This window comes from Eretmochelys imbricata, chromosome 12, assembly GCF_965152235.1.
Source record: "Eretmochelys imbricata isolate rEreImb1 chromosome 12, rEreImb1.hap1, whole genome shotgun sequence".
Taxonomy (NCBI): domain Eukaryota; kingdom Metazoa; phylum Chordata; order Testudines; family Cheloniidae; genus Eretmochelys; species Eretmochelys imbricata.
In genome coordinates, this window is record NC_135583.1 from 35,496,662 (window position 1) to 35,522,102 (window position 25,441).

Consider the following 25,441-nt stretch of genomic DNA (forward strand, 5'->3'; position numbering starts at 1 on the left):
TGCACAAAATTGCTGGCAAGGAACTGGAATTGGATGATGATCCCAAGAGGTCATGACTCCAGTAGCTACTGGTCTACAGCCTGCCCGGGACAAATTCTGGGGGTCAGCTGCCTCTGACAGAGCCTCTTCTCTCCAACTCTCTGCTCCAGATGCTCGTTACAGAGGGGATAACAGGTAAGGAAGAGATGACAGGTAAGAAGCACTCGGTCAGGAAGAGGCACAGTCAGTATCATCCCAGACAGAGCAGTTAGAGTCAAGCCAGACAAAACAAGAGATTTAAGCTTTAAAAATAAATGGCAGAGAAAATAAGTGTGGAAGGGTTCCAGCCTGGGAAGCTGTTTGACTGCCTTAGTCACTGGCTGGGGAGAGAAATATGGAAGGCATTCAGCAGTCTCAGCTAGTAATCGCCCTTGTTCAACCCAGAGCCCTGTGGCTGACCTGCTCTTAGGCAATGTGGGCCTGAATTTCAGAAGAGCTGAGTGCACAGAAATACAACTGATATCAATGGGAGCCGCAGGAGCTCAGCACCTCTGTGTTGGTCTTCCCCATCTGGACGTGTGTCCTTCTTTCAAAATGGATTTTTCTGGCATCTCTCTTAGGACAGGTTTCAGAGTAGCAGCCGTGTTAGTCTGTATTCGCAAAAAGAAAAGGAGGACTTGTGGCACCTTAGAGACTAACTAATTTATTTGAGCATGAGCTTTCGTGAGCTACAGCATCCGATGAAGTGAGCTGTAGCTCACGAAAGCTCATGCTCAAATAAATTGGTTAGTCTCTAAGGTGCCACTAGTACTCCTTTTCTCTTAGGACAAATACCTTTTCCTCTCTCTTAGAGCGTCTCCTTTGGCCTGCTAACTCCTCCCACCCACCTTCTTATAAGGTCACAGAATGACAGAAAAAAAAAAAAAAAAAAAAGAAAGAGTCCTCTCTTCCAGGTACCATGAATCCAACTCTTCTGATAGGAGCTACATGAATTTAAGATTCTCTGCAAAGTAAATGAGATCAGCTGGGGACTATTGCTCTTTTAAGAGGTATCCAGGCAATCCTGACAGCATTCTCCAGCAATGGTTTGAATAGGGCAATTAAGGCATCTTGATTCAATGACTACACATATTTCTAGCCTCTGGGAATTTAATATCTTTCCCTGCCAACAGCTACGTACTGATTAGAGTCCCAGTCCTCCCGCATTTAAGTTCAATGGAAGTTTTGGCATTGAATTTGATGTGAGAGAACCTGACCCTAGCTGGTTCCATGACTGGGCCCATTCTGGACAGAGAGGCCCCTTCACAGTGGTTATTAGCATTTTAGCAGGCCAAGGACTGTTACATTACTCCTTGAGGAACAGACCTTGTTCATCTTCCATAAGACAGATAATTAATATTACAGGCAATTGAAAGTCATAGCTGGGATAGATAAACTAGGAAGGCTTTGCCAGAATTACAGACCAACATTTTGAAATGAATCCAGGCTAAACGTGAACAATTAGCAATAAATACTTCAAGCCTGGCACATCACCATATGAATTAAATGACACATAGCCAACAAGAGCATGGGGAAGCGGAGTACACATACAAAATATCCCCATGGGCCTAGTTTGAAAGTAATAAAGACAGTTTTTGCAAACACTGCATGTCTTAATGTCAGTAGTAGTTAACTATTTCCTGGCTTTCCACCATTCCATTACCACTTTCCATCAGTCCTTTAGCACTCTACTTCTGTGACACAGGTCAACACACAGCTGCCACATTTAAACCTTGAACTGCAACTGCTTTTGCAGTGTCACATAACTAATTTCTTTTCAACACTCTATTTGTTCAAACAAGTCTCCTATATAATTTCTCATTCTAGTAGTTCTTAAGTTTTGTGATTTTAAATTATTGTTTTTACTGCATAATTAGTGCTATTCAAATAATTTATTGTGGAAGGTTTCTATAAAGCAAAGATTTATTTTTTTAATACTATGGCTGTATTAGCCATAATAACTTAAATGGGTATTTCTCTCTCTTCAGTTAAGAGATTTCACCCTTTAAATGTTAGGGTTAAACAATAAGATCTGAGCTAAGAGTTTCCTCCCGTTTAGAGGGAAACTGGAAGGGACTCAAAACTCATCCATTGTGCAAAAGAAAAAAAAAAAGCCGCACATATTTAAATATGTGGGCGAAACAAAGGAAGTATTAAAGAGTTTGACTGCATTGGGCTCATGATACTCTGCAGTAATATGAAAATCCAATCATTCTGGACAGGATGAGACAGTAAACTCTGGAAGCAAGCAGGGACACATTCCACCCTACGCAAGTTTACTCCAATTCTTTTCTCCCTTTTATTAAGCAGGGAGCAGCCGCAGTCGTCTGTCATCTACAAAAGCAACGAGACTGGCCTTACCTTTGCATTCCCTTGTAAACTCTTCGTAGTCTGTTCCTTGGTCTCCGGGGACTATTGTAGAGCCATCATATTTAAAAGTCACCCTTTGGGAAGGGGAAAGGGAGGTAAATAATAAAATATTAATGCTTGTATGGGGAAGACTCTTTAAGAGCGTTAAGACATTTAATAATAGTCAAATGGAGACTGGAGTAAATTAGAGGGATTCCAGCACGGTCAGACTACAAATACAATCCTAGTTGTGTATTGTATGTAGCTGGTCATTGTTAATAAGACGACAAGCAAATTCTGCCCAGTATTTAAAATTCACTTGGGAGCACATTGAAAACACCGGCTCGATCACTTACTGTACAAATCCGCATCCTTCAGCTGGCCGGGGCAGTGCGGCGGGGCTGCCTCTCATTACAGGCTGGGCTCAGAGAAAGCGGGTGCCAGAAGGGTACGAAGAACACCGGGCGCGGAAACTTACCAGTTAATATTCGTGCCATCGTCCCTCACGAGGTTGTAGGCTTCTCTGCACGCCTCCTTGTCGATTTTAGTGGCCATTTGCTTGAGAACTGGAGTCAGGAGGGAATTTCAGATGAATGAACGCGCCCGCGCCCCCCTCTCCCTCCAAGCACCACACAACTCAGCGGAGAGGAAGCCTTTGTAAGGCCAGGGCTGGGACCCGTGCAGGCTTTGGTAAAGATCCAACAGACGAGCTGCAGCCTGCGCAAGGAAATGATGCGGGAGCTTTGCGCTGAGAAGTCCCACGGTATTGCTCGCAGCCCGACTGAATGCTCGGGCCCGGCGGCTCTTAACCCCTTCACTGCCTCGCTACGGGAGCGGAGAGCTCTGCCTCACTGGGGCTGCTGGTCCCAACTCTGGGGCTGGCAGGGGGAGCTTGCCTCCTCTGCTCACTCATTTCTGCCCATCCAACCAGAAAGCAGGGCAGGAACACCCCTCCGCTTTGCCACACAGTGGTGTTTCCTTACCACCCCCTCCCTCCCACGGCTTTTTTTTTTTTTTCAACCCCCCCCCCCTTCCCCCATTCCCCTCTGCAAAGCATTACTGGGATTGCATTGCGATGATGTAATAGCTTTAGCGAGAGGGTGCGGGAAGCCCATGAAACTGACCCCCCAAAATATAATACTCATCTTGCCAGAGATCTGTCAGGGCGTCAGTGTTGCCTGGGGGCGATGAAGAGGATTCTCCTAGAGAAACTCTTCGGCGGGATGCGTTAGGCTCACCGCCCCCCGGGCTCGAACAGAAAGTGATGCATTACACAGTCGCTCACACACGGGGTCAGGAAACAGGGACAAACCTTGTGCAAGATGACACGGCCCCTTGTTACTCCTCGGGGTCAAGGAGAGCTTCCAGAAGATCGAGAGGTAGCCCAGCGGGAGGACACCTGACAAGGAGCAAGCTGGTGCAGGTAGGAGCTGTGGAAGACAGGGACTGGATCCTGGAGGGTGACGACAGGGAAGGGGGGCCAGAGCCAGAGCATGAGCAAACCCCTGGAGAATGTGCCATAAATGCAATAAATAGGCGATTCTGCTGATGCAAGTTTGTTTTGTTTTTTGTTTTTAAGTATGGTAAGGCTAAAATAATGCGCTGCACACAAAATTGGCAGGAAAGAAGGGAAGCCCGCCAAAAGCTTTTGACCATGGCAGGAAGATTAAAGATCTTGAACTCTGGGTGTGGGTGATTTCGCATTTCCGTCCGTCGGGATTACCCCAGCTCTCAATTTGTGACTGGGGCCGCGCCAGCTCTTTCGGCGTTGCGGGCGGGTTTTCCCCTGGGTTTCAGAGGCAGCTAGCTCCCCCTCTTGGTCTGAAAATTACAGAGACAGACTAGTGTTAGCCCAGAACCGTGCATATGTTGGCATAGAGCGAGAGAATAAGAGGTGAATCTGCAGCTGTAAAATTTGAACCTGCCTTTCTGCACTCACAACAGTGGAGTTGTATACCTGCTCCTGAAACTCCCTGAAAAAGTGTCCCCGCTAATCAGAGGTTGTAATTAATAGTGAAGAAAATCAGAGTTTCGAAAACTAGACAGTGACAGTAGAATCTCAAAAAAAAGAACAGGAGGACTTGTGACCCCTTAGAGACTAACACATTTATTTGAGCCTAAGCTTCACTGATTCTTGAAGATTTGGAGACTCCTTGTGAATGACTGAATTTTTCAAATAAATGAACAACCACAATAAAAAGAGCCTACTCCATCAGATTGTATACACCATACTTTGTTCATTTCCCTTGACCCTATACATTGTTTTAGATTAGTGAGACAAGGTGGGTGGGGGAATCTCTTTTATTGGACCAATTTCTGTTGGCAAAACAGATGAGCTTTGGAGCTTACACAGAGCTCTTCCTCAGGTCTGGGAAATTTACTCAGTAGCACAGCTACAAAGTAGAACTGATTGTTTAGCATAAATAGTTAAAACATGTTTCAAGGGACCAACCTGGCTACAACAATACTACATATACATTAATTACTAGTAGTAGAATACACTACTGTATATTTTGTAAAAGTGATGAAGTTTTAGTAGTTTGTTCCATGTCCTGTTCCCCCCCCCCGCCCCCCCCCCCGTCACCCTAGGGGAGGGGTAAGGGTGTGGTTGCCCCAGGGTTAAGTCAATATGGTTGCACTCAGCCACAGGGCTGCATAGTCCAATGGCCAGAGTCAACAGAACTCCCCTTGTCTTCAGGGAAGCACACCCCAATCACCAGAGTCCATGGGGGATTTGGTGGGTCACCCGCAACACACTAACTGCTGCAGGGACACTGGCTAGTCCCTCCGTGGGCTGCTTCCTGACATGTCTCCTGTCGCTGAAGTCAGAGTGCCTTCGGGGTCAGGGTGCCTCGGGTGGCAATGTCAGTTTTTCTAGGGCAGTGCTACTCAAAGTGGTGGTCCGCGGATGAGCCATCAGCCGCCGGTCTGCGCGCACATTGGAAAAAAAACTGCCCGTCCCCCACATCAGATAGCTTGAGAAGCACTGCTCTAGGGCATCTGCCGATGCCAAGGTGCCTGTCTGGGCCTTGACGTCTCCTGCTCCTTCAGTCCAGGTGCCTGGCTGCTTCTCAGCTGAAACCAGCAAGGCACGTCCTTCTTCCTCAGCAGTCCACACCCACTGAGCTGCTCCCATTTATACTGCGCCAACAGTTGAGGCATGCCCAGCAGGGTCGAGGGGCCGTGGCTTCTGCTGCTAAGAGCACTGCCTTAACCCCTTCTGCTCTGGTGTGGGACCAGTACACCCCGTCACATAGTAGAAGGCCCCACCACAGCATTCATTTATTAAATATTTGCTGAGAAAGGAAAGAGGGGTGAGATCACCAATTGATGTGTTAATTATAAAGCATGTGGCTTACCACTGTACAGTTGGGAGCCCTGATCCTGCAAGAAGATCCCTGTAAGCAGATGATTGAGCAAATCACAGTGAATCAGGCTAATCCCAGCAGTGAATCTCAATGATTTAGGTAAAGTTAAAGTCAGTGGGAGTAGAGATAAATCTGCATTAAAGTCAATGGGAGTTGAGGGCACCCAGCATCTGGGAGGATCAGGTCCTACATTCTGGTAGGCTCCAGCCACTAGGTGGCAGTGTGGTCACACACTTTAATAGGTCTAACTTTCCATCCATTCCTTACGGACCTGTTTGAAAGCCTGAGTGAGGTCCATTTTACTTAACAGATAATTGCTCATATACAAAACACTTTTCTAGTCCACCATTCTCATCATTTTCTAGTTCCTGAGCTACTGAGGTCACACAGATGAGAGGTAGGTGATGTCAGATATCACTATAATTGGAAAGAAAAAAGTCCAAGCTTGATCAAGTCTCAACCATCCACAATTTAATTGTAGGTTTCAGAGTAACAGCCGTGTTAGTCTGTATTCGCAAAAAGAAAAGGAGTACTTGTGGCACCTTAGAGACTAACCAATTTATTTGAGCATGAGCTTTCGTGAGCTACAGCTCACTTCATCTGATGAAGTGAGCTGTAGCTCACGAAAGCTCATGCTCAAATAAATTGGTTAGTCTCTAAGGTGCCACAAGTACTCCTTTTCAATTTAATTGTACACTTCCCTGCTCTTCTGTAGTTGGAATGTTTGAAGCCCCGAGGGAAGTGGGACATTAACATAGATAGAACAATGAATCAGGAACCTCAGTGTTCATATTTAGACTGCCAGTAATCCCTGAACATTATGTCAGTCCTGGAAATTCATGCCCTCACCATGTGACCGCATCCTGCCTTTTAACTGACACGCTTTCCTTCCTTCCCCTCTCTGCCTTTTTTTACAGGCATGTAGGATGAAACACTGCTCTCAGATGTACCCGTGGGAATTTGGAATGGGGGGCGGGAAAGTAACCACTTTATCTGCTTTGGTAGTTGGCACCAAATTTGCACCTGTGTAACTGAAAGGAGATTTTGGGGCATTGTCTTTTTTAATGGTAATTCTGGGGCCAATCACCTCCCCCTCTGTGCATGGATCTTCTCCTCCCATGGGGTGGTGATGGTGGCGGGTGAGGGAGAGTTCTAGCCAGCTGCATATGCAGCAGCATTTGCCTCTTTTCCGGCAGGCTGGCTGCAGCTCCAGCGATGTGAGTGGAGAACTTGATGGATTTGGAGAGGGATGCAGAGATGCTACTGAAAAGATAATATAGCTCCAGACCATGTTGTGTGGCCAAGACACAGACCCAGATCCACACAGACCCACCTAAGTCCCAATTTTGGCTGCACTCATCCATCATCATCATCATCATCACTCCCATAATCGCATTGGTCGTTGGGGCACCATCATTGATGAGCAATCAACCAATTGTCTCCACCCTTGACAACTGTGTGTTAGTACTTGAATCTCCGCGAAGTCCATTCCTGTCCACTCTTTTATGTTGTCAGTCCATCTCTTCTTCTGTCTACCTCTTCTTCTTTTCCCCTGTACTGTCCCTTGGAGGATGCTCTCGGATAGGCCAGATGATCTTGTTACATGGCCCTACCACTTCAGCTTGCGCTTCTTCACGGTTCTCAGGAGGTCTTCATATGACCTAGCATGTTGGGTGATGCGGACCTCTTCATTAGTGACGTGGTCAAAGTAGGAGATGCCCAGGATTTTACAGAAGTATCTCATCTCTGCTACCTTTATTTTCCTTTCAAGTTCTGCCATAAGGGTCCATGTCTCACACACATACAGAAAAATGGAGATGACCAGTGCATGCAGCAGTTTCAGTTTGGATTCCAGGGAGATGTTCTTATTCTCCAATTTGGCTTTAGCTTTGCCACTGTTGTTTGCACAGTTCTCACCAGAATTTCTGCCTTTGATCCTTCATCAGTGATGATTGCTCCCAAATACTTGAACAGTTTCACTGTCTCCAGCTCTTGTCCACTCACAGTGATATCTGAGCTGATCCCATCACGTTTGTTTGTCATCAGCTTGGTTTTCTCTGCACTGATTTCCATGCCGTATTTTGAGGAGGTTTCATCCAGTCGTTTCACACGGTTGGCAAGTTCATCTTCGCTGCCTGCCAGGCCGTCAACGTCATCAGCGAACCGAAGGTTTGAGATTGTTCTCCCCCCAGTGCTGACTGTGCATATGTGATCTTCTAGGGTATCAGTCATTATGCGCTCCAAGTAGATGTTGAACAGTGTGGGCGAAAGAAGGCAGCCTTGCCGGACTCCAACGTGGTGCGAAACCACTCTCCTATTGTGCCATTGACGAGAACGGCACTGCTGGTCTTGGCACACAGTTGTTAAATGGTAAGAATAAGCTTATCACCAACATTGTACTTCTTCTTGGTTCCCAGAGAGCTTCGTGCCATACTCTGTCAAACGCCTTCTTGAAGTCAACAAAGACGTGGTTGATGTCCTGCTGGTGTTGCCAGAACTTCTCACATAGAACGCGAAGGTTGAAAATCTGTTCTGTGGTACTTCTTCCGGCACGAAAGCCAGCCAGTTCTTCAGCGATGATATTCTCCGCTTGTGGCTGCACTACCATCCACCAAAACCAGTAGGCTCTTAAGTTTCTGCCACTGTTGCTGCACACTAATCATCCAGATGCCTGACTTCCGCCTAAGCAGGAAAGCAATTCACAAACCAGGGGAAGACAGGCATTGCATGCAGCGCCCAATCCATTAGGTGTGCTGAAAGGCTGATGACTGAATCAGGTCCCATTCAAGTGTCGCCAACACTGCCCACCTTATAAGTTTTTCCCAGTGGTTAGAGCGCTTGCATGGGAGATCCACGTTCAATTGCCCTCTCTCCAGTAGAGGAGACAGGACCTCTCAGGAGGATGCTCTAACCATTGAGCAATGGGATAGTCTGATGTCGGGCTCCCTCATTCTCTCCTGCTGAAGCTGTTCCATGGGGGATAAATAATGAAAGAGTGATTGGAGATGGAGGACTGGGCCCAGGGTCTCCCACCAGGATGCCCTAACCACTGGACTACAGAGTCCTTCTCACTCACACTCACTCCCTGACTCAATGACTGTGTAAGGATTTATCCACAGTAGAACAGTCATTGGACCAGAGGGAGAGGTGGGAGGACGGAATACTGCATGATTAATGGGATTTCTATTGAGGCTCCCAGATGCTTTTTGGCCATGGGAGACTGTAAGTTAAAACAAAAAGAAAAGGAGTACTTGTGGCACCTTAGAGACTAACCAATTTTTTTGAGCATAAGCTTTCGTCGGATGCAGTGAGCTGTAGCTCACGAAAGCTTATGCTCAAATAAATTGGTTAGTCTCTAAGGTGCCACAAGTCCTCCTTTTCTTTTTGTGAATACAGACTAACGCGGCTGCTACTCTGAAACCTATAAGTTAAAATGGATCATTAGCAGCTTGCCCCTGCTCCTTCACCACTCATCCATCACACCTTTGCTCCTTTACTGCCCTTTCTTTTCTAGCTATTTCTACCATACCAGTCTGCTGGGCCATCTTTTGTTTCTAGCTCAGCATGAGTTGTTGGGAGAGCAGCACCTCCCTTCAGGAAGTGACCCTGCTATGATGGTGCACACACTGGGCCACGGACAGAGGGGAAAAATCCCCCACTCCCAAGAGGGATGGAACCCATAGTGTGGGGTGGGGGAAGCAGTGGGTCTGCTGCATTCTCCCTGCTCCCTCCCAGGCTCCACCAGGACCCCTGCTTGCTCTGCACAGTGCAGCCAGGGGCTAGGAGAATGAAGGCATGTGGTATGGCTGCTCTGTGCACCCTCAACTGCATACAAACACAAATCTGCCCAGGAATTGCTGCTGGTCAGGCTGCAAATCTTGTGTGTATACGTGAGTGCGTGCACGCAGGGGTGGTGGATATTGTGGCCACCATGGGTGTGCGTGCTCACAGCAACCCATGTTGCTGAAGAGGTGTGCTGTTGCATTTTGTCCTCGTTGTATTTTCCTGAGGACATATAGTTTCATATCCAGATAAATAAAAAGACCATCTGGTTACTGGGGTTGTTATGAACACTTTTTGATGGCTTGGCTACGTGTTAAGTATGCGCACACCCCTTTACAGAGATTTTTAAAATCACAATGTTAAATTGAACCTAAGTAATCACATCACCTAAGTAATAGTATAGTCTCTTATAGTGATTGTCCTGATTCAAATATTTGCAACAGTTCCTTATTTGCATTACACACCTACTGCTGCTAACCCCCAAAACAAACATGGAATTATAACAATAGTTGCAAATATCACATGTAAGAAGTGCTAGGAAAACTTAACAGGATGTATTAGGTTTGCCTGTGTTTAGATATTTGCCATACAACCCGTTACCAAGGAATAACTTTTTAAGTGGTAGGGATTTGGTATGGAGAGTTACTCAAAAAATGGGCACCCTCTAGGACAGGGGGTTTCAACCTTTTTCTTTCTGAGCCCCCCCCAACCCTCCCCTCACACACACAAGCTATAAAAACTCCACGGCCCACCTGTGCCACAATAATTGGTTTTCTGCATATTAAGCCAGGGCTGGCATTAGGGTAGCCAGCAGGGCAATTGCCTGGGGCCCCATGCTACAGGGGCTCCCACGAAGCTACATTTCGCAGACTTCGGCGTTAACCCCAGGTGGTGGGGCTCAGGGCCCTGGGCTTCAGCCCCTTGCAGTGGGGCTTTGCCTTTCTGCCCTGGGCCCCAGCGAGTTTAATGCTGGCCCTGCTTGCCCCCCGCCCCCGAAACCTGCTCAGGGTCCCCCCAGGGGCCCTTGGGCCTCTGGTTGAGAACCAGTGCTCTAGGATAATAAAATAATAGTTAGTCATTTTAAAGGAAGTGTCCGGCTGTCTGCTGAGCACAAAGGCTTATTCGAGCTTGCCTCCTGCCAGGATCTACTTTCAAAATGCCCTGGGTGGGAGTCTACGTCTCCTTCAGGGCCCAATCCTGCAAGATTTGAGAACCCTCCACTCCCAGGAAAGTCAAGAGATATTCAGCATCTTAGAGCTGCCTCCCTCCACTCCCATCCCTTGCTGGGGCCTGGCCAGAAAGGGGGTGCTGAGATCTGTTTGGAAGTGGGAGTCCAGCAGCCAGGTTCAACTCTTCAGCAGTCCTGGCCTTTAGCCCAGAGCCTGAGTGTTGGCCAACCTGCAGCAAGTGAGAAGAGAGGCAGGTCAGGTTAGAAGAGCTTAAAAGTCATTAACTCATCTCCTCCTGCAGGAGATAACTGAACAATATAAAGCCCTGGTCATGCAAAAATGAATGCAGGCCGGTAACTTTCTGTAGGGGAGTAACTCCACTGACTTTGGGGGTCAGGTAATGGGAGGCCGGGGCCCTAAGAGCGTGACCAGGAGTTGCCCTGAGAGCAGGGGGAAGTGTGCCAGCTAAGACTGGGAGCAGGAGGCCGCAGTGACCTGTCCCTTCCCCTCTCCTCCTGCCTTCTGCAAACCAAGGTTGCACCTTTTCCCTGAGCAAGGCAGAGAGGAACCAGAGTCCTGCCTGAGCGGAATATTAATTCCCACGCACTGAGCGTCAGGCTGCCAGAGCAGCAGCTGCCTGTCTTGGGGGCTGCTTGTTGTTTGTTTGCAGTGATTTGGCCTGATGTCAAGCAGCCTTTCCTAATCCCACCCCGTTTATTATCCCCTTCTCCTCCCCTCCAAACAGCACAGCTCCTCTCTCCCTATTGGCTCCTTCCCCTTTCAATCCAGCCAGCATTTCCTGGATGAGACATGGCTGCAGAGGGAGAGGAGGGAGAGACACCAGCAGCGGCCAGAACAGCCTCAGCACCAGCCTGCGGCGCTGAGTCCCATTGGGGCAGCTGGCACTCCGGCCTGGAGACTGTAGGGACGCTGCACAGTGGTAAACTCTCCTTTTCTTAGTACCTAGATGGCATTGGGTCCCAGCCTTTCAGGCGTCCCAATTGCACTGAACAACAGGAACATGCTTCATGCTGCAGCACTGAGCCAAGTGGAGCACAGCAAAGCCTGAGAGTCATTAGTTAACCTCCCCCCGCTTTAGTCAGGGCAACTCTGTTCCTTTTCCTTCCTGGCCCCCTCCCCCCAAATAGTGATCTAAGGCATTGCAATAAAATGCAATGAACAATTCGAGTGATCCAGACTACTGCTCCCCCCCTTTTATCTGTGCTTTCAGGGCTTCAGTGCATCATGCCAGATTCTCGCTTGGCTATAGCTAACTTGGGGGGGGGGGGCGTGTATGTGTGCGTACGTACCCCCAACCCCTGCAGAACCTGATCTCTTTACAGGCTCTACAGATTAGAAATGCGTGTGGAAAAACTGAGCCAAGGTCGGTGAGGCAATATCTTTGAATTAAAACTGAAGAGGAATCTTACCTTTCACCAGAGCTGATTCCCTCAGACACTGTCCCTCTGTCCATGTATCTGAGTCTGTGTGAATATCTGTTGTAGAAGAAATCCTGAGCCAAATGATGTGGTGGTTCCTCAGCCTCATTATTATAGAGAGGACCAGACCCACAACTCTCTTTCAAATGACAGCTCTGCTCAAGGTAGCAGGTGTAGGTCTCAGTGGAGGTGAGTGACCTCTCTCCATTGCTTTCCAGGACTTAACCTGTTCTCAGACAGGCAGACCTGTGCAGCTACGGGTGAATTTCTACCAGTCAGTGGTGAGACAAAATGTCTTTAATGGGGTGTGTGTGTGTTGATCTGTTGCTGGGCTCAAAAATACTGTTTGACGTAGCTGCACATTGCTGTTTGAGCCCATGCCCCCACTCCATCCCTGTGGCCGAATCTGCCTGTAATAGCTAAATAGTTCAGAGGGATTCTCTCTCGGATTTTTGACTCCAACCTGTGATGTAGCTTTAGAAGTGCTGGAGACACTCTTTTGTGTCATACAAGCTCCTAAAATAAATAAATGGACACGAAGTGTGTCAGCTCAAACTCAGTCTGCCCCTTCTGGGGCGGGGGACGAGAACCCCAAGACAGTGTTTTTTGGTTATTTTTTTTCTTTATTCTTAAAGTGACTTTAGTGCTAGTGAAAGATGCTGTATTAATAGCACTAGAAAATGAAGTAATCTATTTATTCCTTCACACTACGCTGCCAATGTGCCTCAAGGACCATCTGTAGGTGTAATCTGGTAGATCAGTTTCTCTGGCTTGTGCAGCCCTCCGTCTCTCTGCTAATAAGGGAACTAGTTGTGGTGGTGATTTGGGTGATATAGTCACAGTCCTAATAAAAACTAGACTGAAACCCACCAGACTCCCTTCAGCTATCTTGGGCTACTGCCCTGGGCTGGATTGGAACCAGCAACCTAGAGGAAAGCTCTGTATCCTATTACTGTTCAGACTTCTCATGGTGTGGTAGGGACTAGCAGTCAACCAATAAGCAATCTTTTCAGAGGTGCGATGACATCGATAATACTGGTACATAACTAAAAGTGTCGTGGTGAGCTCTGATAATACATTAATGTACACTGAAGTTATCAATAAAACTTGGTAAAACAAATTGTTGGCTAAACGACAAAATAAGACCAATAGAGGGGGTTAGCGAATCTATTTTCAACACTGAACTCTTTTTAACGTATAGATCAATATATACAGGTATATGTAAGTGTTCCTATTGTCTATTTTTATCACTATGTGACTGTTTGGCCATCACTGAGGGGCTGATGTTAGGCTCATATGCTGAGAACTTATTTTCTGTTTTCTGTTCTAGAAGTATCACAAATCAGCCTATAATGGAGGCAACCAGACAAACGAGAATTTCTCGGCCGCACAAGATAAGCGAATCCTCCAAGGTTAGTGAATTCTGCATTGCTGGCTAAAACTTGTAATTAAAATTATGATTACTTTGAAAGGCGGGGGGGGGGGAATGAGACAACGGTGATGAAACAACTGGATATTTAGTTCCTAGGTATATACTGTAGCATGTAACAAGCTGATTTTAAAATGCAAGTTTGTTCCATTGGCTCCAATTAAAAAATACCTGCAGCAAATAGGCCATCTGCTCAGAGTGACTCATGATTTTTAAAACTGGCACATACTGGCAACACGTAATCCTTCTCTGTATCTAGAGGTCTTTCTCCAGTAATTCAAAGAGGGTGTATTTAATTTTGTTGCTGGATTGAAATTTAAGACTTGTTAAAGAGACAAGTTAAATTTTACACGCAGGCTTAGGTTTTGTATGAACTCGAACCCTGATCCTGCAAACGCTTACATGTGTGAGCACTCTCTGTGAACTCAGTGGGACTGCTCGCCTGCATAACGTTCACTTTCTGTGTAAGGGCTAAGGGTGCTGTTGGGATCTGTTTCTGCACCTATGCGCGGCTGCATTGACTTCAGTTGGGATCCCACAGTAGTCCATACTAGTAGATTCTGATGCAGAAATGGAGACTAAATGTTGTAAATCCATAATGTTGTCAATGATTCCATTAATTTTATTTAATCTTCGTGAAAATGGGGGAGGGTTGTATTTCAATATTGCTCTGCAGTTTTTGCAGTCTGAACACTATGCCCTTATACTAGTACAAGGGAGCCAGAAAAGCTAAATTCGTCAGTTTCAATATCTTTGTTGTCAAAGTTGAATGAAAACCAGAGTAAAGCATTAATAATAGTCCAGAGTAAAATGGATCTTCAAACTTTTCTCAACTATAATAACTACAAGTGTTGAGAAACAGATAAATATTTTTAAAATACATGACTTTCAATCTTGTCCCTTTACCACTGCACAGATCGCATGTAGCATTTAAAAACTGTAGCATAATAATTGCTTTACAAATCTATAATCTCAACAGCATTGTTTTGTCTTTTTGCGTATGCCGTTGCTATTATCGTTTGTTAACTTTAGAATTACTAGTTAATATTAAACCTCTTATACAGAATATAAATAGCATGGGTAAACTGTTAATTTTTAATGTCAAAGTCGTCTTGGTCTTTTGCAGCTATCCATTTTTCTCAGTGGTCTAAGAGTGACTAGCTGCCTTGGTAAGCGGGTGAAGTGTATTAACATACTCTGCGTCATTACTGCATAGTCCCGTGTGTGTGCTCAGTTTATGCTCAGTGTTCAAAGTGGCAGAACTTCTCCACTGAGACAAGAAGTCAGGGAATACAAATTGTCATAAGTGGCATTCCGGATTACCCTGCTGACTCTGCAGCACGTTCAATAAATAGGAGCCTTTGGCAATTTGTAAATTCTGCTGTAATCTCCTTATGCAAGACGATGGTATTAAAGAACATTAGAGAGAGATGATACTCCCGTTACAAAGGGAAGAGAGCATATATTATTTTTAGTTTAATCCAATATCTATACGTCTGAGGACTTCAGAATAGGGTGTTACAAGCTGTCTGCTATTATCTGGTCGTTGTCTAATGAAAGTTTGTCTTGCAGAACCAGCCCAAAATTACTGGTTTACCTTTTGGAGACTCCATATAGCACACTCGTGTCATTGCATGCTCTCTTATTTATTTGACATTACTTATGTCTGCTTTTGAAAATGCTTTCATAGAATCATAGAATATCAGGGTTGGAAGGGACCTCAGGAGGTCATCTAGTCCAACCCCCTGCTCAAAGCAGGACCGATCCCCAATTAAATCCCAGCCAGGGCTTTGTCAAGCCTGACCTTAAAAACTTCGAAGGAAGGAGATTCCACCACCTCCCTAGGTAACGCATTCCAGTTTTCACCACCCTCCTAGTGAAAAAGTTTTTCCTAATATCCAACCTAAATCTCCCGCACTGCAACTTGAGACCATTACTCCTTGTTCTGTCATCTGCTACCACTGAGAACAGTCTAGATCCATCCTCTTTGGAACCCCCTTTCAGGTAGTTGAAAGCAGCTATCAAATCCCCCCTCATTCTTCTCTTCCGTAGACTAAACATCCCCAGTTCCCTCAGCCTCTCCTCTTAAGTCATGTGTTCCAGTCCCCTAATCATTTTTGTTGCCCTCCGCTGGACTCTTTCCAATTTTTCCACATCCTTCTTGTAGTGTGGGGCCCAAAACTGGACACAGTACTCCAGATGAGGCCTCACCAGTGTCGAATAGAGGGGAACGATCACGTCCCTCAATCTGCTGGCAATGCCCCTAATTATACATCCCAAAATGCCATTGGCCTTCTTGGCAACAAGGGCACGCTGTTGACTCATATCCAGTTTCTCGTCCACTGTAACCCCTAGGTCCTTTTCTGCAGAACTGCTGCTGAGCCATTCGGTCCCTAGTCTGTAGCGGTGCATTGGATTCTTCCATCCTAAGTACAGGACTCTGCACTTGTCCTTGTTGACCCTCATCAGATTTCTTTTGGCCCAATCCTCCAATTTGCCTAGGTCCCTCTGTATCCTATCCCTACCCTCCAGTGTATCTACCTCTCCTCCCAGTTTAGTGTCATCTGCAAATTTGCTGAGGGTGCAATCCACACCATCCTCCAGATAATTTATGAAGATATTGAACAAAACCAGCCCCAGGACCAACCCTTGGGGCACTCCGCTTGATACCGGCTGCCAACTAGACATGGAGCCATTGATCACTACCCGTTGAGCCCGACAATCTAGCCAGCTTTCTATCCACCTTATCGTCCATTCATCCAGCCCATACTTCTTTAACTTGCTGGCAAGAATACTGTGGGAGACAGTGTCAAAAGCTTTGCTAAAGTCAAGGAACAACACGTCCACTGCTTTCCCTTCATCCACAGAACCAGTTATCTCGTCATAGAAGGCGATTAGATTAGTCAGGCATGACGTGCCCTTGGTGAATCCATGCTGACTGTTCCTGATCACTTTCCTCTCGTCTAAGTGCTTCAGAATTGATTCCTTGAGGACCTGCTCCATGATTTTTCCAGGGACTGAGGTGAGGCTGACTGGTCTGTAGTTCCCAGGATCCTCCTTCTCCCCTTTTTTTAAAGATGGGCACTACATTAGCCTTTTTCCAGTCATCTGGGACCTCCCCTGATTGCCATGAGTTTTCAAAGATAATGGCCAATGTCTCTGCAATCACATCGCCAACTCCTTTAGCACTCTCGGATGCAACAGATCCAGCACCATGGACTTGTGCTTGTCCAGCTTTTCTAAATCGTCCCAAACCACTTCTTTCTCCACAGAGGACTGGTCACCTCCTCCCCATGCTGTGCTGCCCAGTGCAATAGTCTGGGAGCTGACCTTGTTCGTGAAGACAGAGGCAAAAAAAGCATTGAGTACATTAGCTTTTTCCACATCCGCTGTCACTAGGTTACCTCCCTCATTCAGTAAGGGGCCCACACTTTCCTTGATTGTCTTCTTGTTGCTAACATACCTGAAGAAACCCTTCTTGTTACTCTTAACATCTCATTATCTTTAACAAAGATAAAAACTTCTTAAAGTTTTAAATACATTCCATTTGTCATTGGGGGTTCACCTTGGAGTCTGCTGACAGCATTTTAACATTTCTATCATTAATGAGACCCTTTCAATGCTATTTTTGTTATTTATTACTGGTATTATAGTAGTGCCTGAAGACCTTGACTGAGATCAGGGCCCCATGATGCTGGGTCCTGTGCAAACACATAATTCCTGCCCCGAGGAACTTAAATTCGTAGACCTTGTTTACATGGGGGACAATTTTAATAATTTAAGATGCCAATTTAAACCAACAGGGTTCTATTGGTATAATCCCCTCATTCCCTGTGTGAACACTCTTATTCCAATAGAACAGTGTATTTTTTTATGTTGCCTAAGAAAGGTTTGAAGATAAACCTAAAAAAGCCACTCTTACACCAGAAAGTGTGTGTCCACATGGCAAGTTTATAGCTATATATTTATCGATATAACTGGTAAAACTTCCCCAATTTAGGGATGCTTATTTGAATTTTCTCTAATCCGTTGCAGCACAGTTCCATCTCCGATATAGTGCTACAGTGTAGGTAGGGGCATGGTCACGGGGCAGAATCCCATCCATAGAAGCTTTCACAACCTTGATGTAACCGTCTCTACATCTATAATGGTTTATATTGGTCTAGCATTTGACAGACCATGTACCACATTCTAGACTTCTGATATATAATATGGAACAATTAAAAATGAAAACTACCTTAGCTTCTGGATGATCGCAGCAGTCAGTTGGGAATGGGTTACCATCATACTAGGTGACTCTAAACATGGATGAACAGTATTATTATTTGAGTGCAGATGGTGTGCGTTGGACCTGTACGGAGAGGAAAACACAATCGGTGCCCCAAGGAGCTTACAAATGAGCCATCCTGCCAAGATTTACCATAGCAATAGCTTTACGTAAGCCTTGGCAGGTGACTGCTGAAATCGGACACAAACCCAGCATGACAATTATTATACATGGGTTGAATGACCAACTGCAGGCATTGCTGTATGAACATTGTCTACTCCCAGTATATATTATATACCTCGTAGGTTACTTTGGGGCACGAATCAGGAGAGGGGGGTTCCAGACATAAGCAGATGTTTGGAAGAAAGTGGGAAGAGCAGAGTGGGAGTCAGTTAGTCCGGGTCTATACTACAGACTTTTGCCAGCATAGATCTGTTGGTCAGGGTATGATGAGATGCGATTTGTGACTAACAGAGCTGTGCTGGCAAATGTGCTTAGTGTAGACACAGTTATACCAGCAATTCAGCGTATTTCACTCGGGGTGGCTGGAGTAAGCTGTCCACATGAGTAGTGTTCTGTTGGTATACTATAAGAGTGCTTTTCTGGTATAGCTGTACCAGGAATGGGAACCTGGCCCTATAAATGTTTCATTCAAGAAGAAGGTTTAGATACAGCATTGACCGAGTAGGAGGAAATGATGGCAGAAATGTACCGTAGGAAAAGGTGAAGTTATGTAGTTTCTTGAAAGTAAGAAGAAGCTTGTGCTTAAGTTCATGTTTTATGCCAGGGCTGACTATGCCAAATTGGCATGTAAATTGAACCCAGAGTAAAAAAATGTTTTCTTTCCATATATATATATACATATATACTATACCTGGTGAAAGAGTATCTGCTCTTCTGTGAGGATGAACACTTCATCTACTGAAGGAAGCTGCTGTCTGATATCATTTCTAAGGACATAAGAATGGCCATATAGCATCAGACAAATGGTCCATATAGCCCAGTATCCTGTCTTCTGGCAATAGCCAATGACCGGTGCTTCAGAGGGACTGAACAGAACAGTGCAATTATCAAGTGATCTGTCTTCTGTCATGCAGTCTCAGCTTCTGGCAGTTTGAGGTTTAGGGACACCTGGAGCATGGGGTTGTATCCCTGACCATCTTGGCTAATAGCCATTGATGGACCTATCCACCATGAACTTTTCTAATTTTTTTTTTTAACCCAGTGATAATTTTGACCTTCACAACATCCCCTAGTAATCAGCACCACAGGCTGACAGTGCGTTGTATGAAGTACTTATGTTTGTTTTAAAGCTGCTGCCTATTAATCTCATTGAGTGACCCATCATTCGTTTATGTGAAGGGGTAAATAAGACTTCCTTTTTCACTTTCTCCACACCGTTTATGATTTTATAGACCTCTGTCACACCCCCTCCCCCCATTCATCTCTTTTCTAAGATGAACAGTCCTAGTCTTTTTAATCTCTCCTCAGATGGAAGCTGTTCTATACCCCTAATCGTTTGTTGCCCTTCTCTGACCTTTTCCATTTCTAATACATCTTTTTTGAGATAGGATGGCCAGAACTGCATGCAGTATTCAAGGTGTGAGCCTACCATGGATTTATATAGTGAAATTCTTTATTTCAGGTGTACAGATGGGCTGACCACTCTAGTCTAGTCCTTCAGAGTCTGAATGAGCAGAGACACCAAGGACTTTTCTGTGATATTATTCTGGTGGTGGATGAACAAAGAGTCCCTGCCCACCGGAATCTTCTGGCTGTTTGCAGTGACTACTTCAATTCCATGTTCACCATTGGCATGCGAGAGGCCTATCAAAAAGAGGTTGAACTATTTGGAGCCTCTTACATTGGTCTCAAAGCTGTGGTGGATTTCCTATATGGCAGTGAGCTGTCCTTAGATGGTGGCAACATTGATTATGTGCTGGAAACAGCTCACCTGCTGCAGATCTGGAAGGTGGTTGACTTCTGTTGTGAGTATCTGGAAAATGAGGTCAGCGAGGAGAACTACCTGTACCTTCAAGAGCTGGCCTCTATTTACAACCTGAAACGCCTGGACTCCTACATCGACTCTTTTATCCTGCAGAACTTTGGCACGCTCTCTTTCACGCCTAACTTCCTCCAGAACATTTCCATTCAAAAACTCTGCCAGTATCTGGGGAGCAGCAACGTGCAGCAGGAATGTGAGCATGACTTGCTGCAGGCTGCCTTGCAGTGGCTGACACAATACCCGGAAAGAGAAAACGAGGCTTACCAGGTACTGGACAACATTCATTTTCCCTTGATACCGAAGAGTGACCTCCTCCATCGAGTCAAGCCTGCTGTCTGCTCTCTTCTCCCAAAGGAAGCAAACTGTGAGGGGTTTATAGAAGAAGCGGTGAACTATCATAACAATGTCACAGCCCAGCCAGTGCTCCAGAACAAGCGGACGGCTTTGCGTACAAACGAAGAGAGGCTCCTCTTTGTGGGTGGGGAGGTTTCGGAACGGTGCCTGGAGTTAAGTGATGATACCTGTTTCCTGGACACCAAAAAGGGGCAATGGATAACAGAAACGCCACTCCCAGCCAGGCGAAGTCATCACTGTGTTGCAGTGCTGGGAGGTTTCATCTTCATAGCTGGAGGCAGCTTTTCAAGAGACAATGGAGGGGATGCAGCTTCAAATCTTCTATATAGGTATGATCCCCGCTGTAACCAGTGGATAAAGGTGAGACTCAAGCTGTATTACATCTTATTCTTTTAAAGTTCTTAATGTTTATTTTTATCTTTGTTGGTGGAAGAACACTCGTGGTGGGCACTAAAATATACCCCCATATTTATGTTTGAAAACGTCAAACACCCCTCTCAGTAGAAACAGCTAATTGGATAACTGCTGTGAATATTGTAGTTACACCAGTAGTGAAAGACTATGACATTTCAAAAATTGGTAGGGATGGGGGGGGCCAGATTTTCCACTCCTAACCTGCTTAGACCCTTTTGAAAATCCCATTTGGCACCCATCTACATCTTTAGGTGCCAAAGCACCTATGAAAATCTGGCCCAAAGTGCTGTGCAAGGACCACTATGCAAGATTTTAATGCCATACAGGGATCAGAATAATTAAAGATGGAAAACATCTATTGGATCGAGTCTTTCCCCTTCCATGTCTGAGTAGAGAACCCCCTCCCTCCCAATATTAAACCGATACTACATTTTGGACTGATCTTCCATTCTTTGTATACTCAGAACCCCTGGGGTTCAGTGTTTGAGCTGATCTCAGTTTGAGCTGATCTCTGGGCGCACAGACTATTGTGAGATGAGCCGTGTGTCACTAAGGTATAGAGTGGTTTGTCTCTTTGGCTATATCTGCACTTGGAGCTAGGGGTGTGATTTCCAGCTTGTGTAGACATACTTGTGCTAGCTTTTATCAAGCTAGCTAAAAATAGTCATGTAGCCGCAGTAGCACGGGTAGCAACTAGTTGCCCCAAGTGCACATCCATGCAGTCCAGGTGGGTTTCTACCCAAGGCAGCTAGGCCATGCCGTTGCCCATGCTGCCACAGCTATGCTACTATTTTTAGCATGCAAGCTCAAAGAGAGCTAGCGTGAGTATGTCTACGCAAGCTGGGAATCGCACCCTTAGCTCCAAGGGTAGCTACAGCTTTAGATGCTTTCCATTATCCCTCTGTGACCTTTAACTTCAATGCTAATGTATCATGCCTCAGAAGAGCAAAGTTTTATTGTTGTCTTAATATGTATGGCAAACACAAATAGCAGCCCTTTTTAAAACTCATTGGAGGAAACAAATCTTCTCAAACTTACTTACTGATTGTTTGAGGATGTCGGTATTTTATTTTATTTTATTTTGCAGGTTGCCTCCATGAGACAACGACGAGTAGATTTCTACCTTGCAGCCATTGCAGATATGCTGGTAGCTGTTGGTGGGAGGAATGAAAATGGGGCTCTTTCTTCAGCTGAGACCTATAGCCCTCAAAAAGACACCTGGTCTTATATAGCAGGTTTGCCAAGGTAACAGTGGTCTGTTTAGAAAACCATGTTTTCCTTAAAGAAAAGAACTCTCCAAGATCCACTGTGTTCAGTTCTATATGTGAGTATCCTGGGAGGGAAAAAGAGGAATAATCTTAGCCCATGATATCCAAGCAGCTGTCTCCTCAAGGCCATGAATTTGAGATCCACTGGGGTTGTCTTTGGCCTTGAGGAGACACCTTGAGGTTACTGCTGTAACAGGGCAAGGAAAAGGGCCTTCTCCTTTCATGTTCTGTGTTTGTAGATTGTCTTTCCTGAGGTTGGTCTCAGTGGAATCCCTTCAGATTGTTTAGATCTTTGTGCAAGGCGTTATTTGTGTGGGTACCTTTAGCACCATGTATTTTGTGTCCTCTATTTTGGGCTTTTTGCCACCTGCTCTTCCTTGCAGGTATTTTTATGCCGGCTGCTTGGACACGTACCAATATGGAGAGATCCAGGCATAGATGATGTGCCACAGGTGTGCAGTCCAAGTTAAAACTTAGCTGTTTCACTTTCGAGGATGCTTTAATTGTACCGTGAGCACCATTAACACTCGCTTTTACTTATATCCCAAACCGATACCTAGAACTTCAGGGTGGTGACCTTTTGGAGGCGGTGGTAGGAGATCTTTCCCACTGGTGTGGTGGCCGTTCATTTGGATATGCGTTGGCAAATGCCCGTTCAGATGTTCTCATGATACTGCATGAGTCTTTTGAGGTTCGTAAAGGTAGCTGCTGCTCATGTTGTGCTACCAGAGGGCACAGCAGCCTGTGATTGCAGCGGTCACGTTTGCTTGGTGGTTGTTAGGTGGTATCTCCAACAGAACGCTTCAGAGTCTACTTTGCCTAGAATTCGTGGTGTGTTTCTTATTCTCTGATGCTAACCATTCAGCCAAATTTCAGAGTCCTAGACAGCTAGTGTGGACATGGATGGCAGAGAGGACTCCTTTTTCCAGTTCTGTGTGGGACATGTGAATATGTAAATAAGTAAATATGTGAATAAGTGTAGCTATGTGAATATGACCTGGACCAACCATAGGGCTCAGTGCTCCTGAGAAGGAAGAGGCAGAGATTCTTCCGCACGTGTATGCGGGTCTGGCCATTGAGATTAAACTCCGTCAAATCCCCCAGCCTCCTGGGTATGGGGGAGAGGTTTCTGCACAAGTGAGAGTTAACGGCCTAACTGCCATTTGTGCTATGGAAAGCCACCCCCTAGAGCACATGTGGATGACATTTTAATACAGTTGTGGACAATCCTACCCACACCCTCCCCTTTACGGTCAAATAATGTTCCTGTGGCAACAACAGCAATTACTGTTATGTGTAAGTGACGTTCTGCAAGTACGTTAATATTGCTGTCTCTTTTTGACCTGAGTGGCTAGTCAAAGTTTTGCAGGCTTGGGAATGTTCCAGGTGGAAGTAGAAATTGGTGGAGTCTGGTGTTTTCTTTGCGGTTTTGTTACATTACAAAAAGAATGAACAAAGTGAGGTCTCTCTGAATGCAGAAGGAAACAAATAGCAGGAAACAGCTTCTTTTGCTCAGCACCAAGAGCGTTCTTTTTAGCCTGCCCCTCTGGCCCAAAAAACCTTTCCCCAGGGTCACCCACCAGACTCTCAGCTGCTTTTTAGGTGAGCGCGCTCTCTCTCCTTCCCTCTGTCTTTCCCAGTTTTTCTGTTCTAACTTCCCACACTCCCCCCCACACCCAAAACAATACTCAGCCAAAAGCTCCTGGACAGGTTCCCATGCAGTTTTTGCCTTATGGGAGGGTTTTAACTCAACCCATAACAAGTTTCCATCCAGCTCAGAACAATATATTTGTATCTGTGTCTTAATGGAAATTTAGCAGCTGGAAAATAAGGAGGTCTGGCAGGATTCAATATAAATCAATGGCTGTTGCTAAATGTTGATTTCAGCTGGTGCTGAAATCAACAAAAATCCATCAGTAACAGTCAGCCTGAGTGAAGCCTCCCACCCCTTTCCTTGCCCTGCACCTTGCGCTTACAGAGGGCTCCATGTACAGCCTTGGGGCTGGTGAAACTGGATCCCTGTAAGCACAAGATGAGGGGAAGACTGCGGTCCTGGTGGGGCAGGGCAGAGACTGGCGGCTAGGGCTGTGAGGAGGAGGAGGAGCCTCCAGCTGTAGAGGAAGTCACCCTGCTGTTGAATGGCTCCTGCCTGGGGATGGAGCCATTCAGCAGTGGGGTGGCCTGCCTCATCACTGAGGGCTTGTCATCCTCCTCGCAGTCCAAGCCGGGGGTCTCCACATGGCTGGGTCAGGACCACAGCCTTCCCCGCACCTTGCAGCTGGATATTCTGGGCCCCACAGCTGTGCAGGGAGCCCCTTGCAGCCTTGCTGTCATCGCCACCTTAACTCTTCCCCCACTCTTATTTTCCCACAACTGTAAAGCTTAAAATAAAAGAAATCCTATATTAATCATTGAAACGGCCAAAAACAAAAATTGAATTCTGCCTAGCCTAGGAATAAGGAAGAGGAGTCACCTGCTTTCAACCAGCTGGCTTTCTCTCCACCGTGTGAGAACTTGTCCTTCAGATAAGAAGTTACTAATAGGGACTGGATAGCATTTTGCAGACATGCACAAACACTACATTGAAAGAACATTATTAAGATAGCAAATGTGTGGGTTCATTCAGCCTTAATTTGGCCCCCTTGTGGATATTCATTATGATAGTAGCTAATTACATGTCCACGTACTATTTGGTCACATGTTTTTTTGTGTGTATAATTTCCTGGTTTGTGGGGTGTTTTTAAAGTAAACTGAAAAAAATAGAAATTGCATTATGTGGCATCATGTTGACACCCGCATGGGCTCATCAGCAGGATTGGAACCTTTAGATCTTCTGCACAGACTTCTGCCACTTGAGCTAAAGGAGTAACTGATAGCAGTAGTAGGTCGTCATCCTCTTTGTACCAACACTAGAGGGGGATCAGACGCATGCTTTGCCAGTGGGGTTCACAGGTATTTGCTGACAGCAGAGGAATGGTGAGGATCTGTAATCTTGAGTTCCATTACAGGCTCTGGAGGGGAGTGTTTTCTAGTAGTTACAGATCATTGCATCTCCCCTCCCACCCCCACCCCCCCAACCATGACCATGTCTGTCCCATCCCCTCCAATCTGACCCTATCCCAGTCCTCTCTTTGCCTTTCTGGCTCCTTGTGCCAGTCCCATTGCCCTTGCCCAGCCAGTTCTAGTTTTCCTCCTTCAGGTTCCTTGTCCGATTTGTCTCTCCGCTCCCTCCCCACTCAGTCTCCAACCTCCACCCCCAGTTCCTTCTCTGTTTCTTTACTGACTCAGTGGTAGTTCTCCCTGTTTCTTTGTCAGATTGGTTTCCCATCCTCCAAGCCCCATTTCTCCCCCAGCACACACACACTGGTTCTTACTTCCAGTCTTCTTGTCAGCCAGTTCCAGTCTCTCCCCCAGCTCCTCACCAATCTGTGTCATGCTCCCACCCATCCCCACAACAGACTAGCTCCCAGTTTCTTTGCCCAACCAGTCCCAGTCTCCCCTGTCCCATACTCCCCTGGTTCCTAATCCCAGTATCCGTGTTCAGCCAGTTTCAATTTTTGCACACACCTTCCTGCTCT

The 25,441-nt window shown here is 45.9% G+C and overlaps 2 protein-coding genes across 2 annotated transcripts in view; one reads left to right on the forward strand and one right to left on the reverse strand.

Moving 5' to 3' along the window:
* The window catches only part of COTL1 (coactosin like F-actin binding protein 1), a 33,307-nt gene extending 29,983 nt beyond the window's left edge, over positions 1 to 3,324 (reverse strand). Inside the window, exons 1-2 of the mRNA XM_077831165.1 lie at positions 2,846 to 3,324; positions 2,380 to 2,462 (exon numbers count right to left, since the gene is read on the reverse strand). Coding sequence (XP_077687291.1) covers positions 2,380 to 2,462; positions 2,846 to 2,922 — 160 coding nt within the window. The 5' untranslated portion in view covers positions 2,923 to 3,324. The remainder of the gene's footprint in view (positions 1 to 2,379; positions 2,463 to 2,845) is intronic.
* A 162-nt stretch (positions 3,325 to 3,486) lies between these two features.
* Positions 3,487 to 25,441, forward strand: part of KLHL36 (kelch like family member 36) — a 30,110-nt gene continuing 8,155 nt past the window's right edge. Inside the window, exons 1-4 of the mRNA XM_077831164.1 lie at positions 3,487 to 3,790; positions 13,457 to 13,538; positions 19,468 to 20,541; positions 21,683 to 21,840. Of these exons, the coding sequence (XP_077687290.1) occupies positions 13,479 to 13,538; positions 19,468 to 20,541; positions 21,683 to 21,840 (1,292 nt within the window). The 5' untranslated portion in view covers positions 3,487 to 3,790; positions 13,457 to 13,478. The remainder of the gene's footprint in view (positions 3,791 to 13,456; positions 13,539 to 19,467; positions 20,542 to 21,682; positions 21,841 to 25,441) is intronic.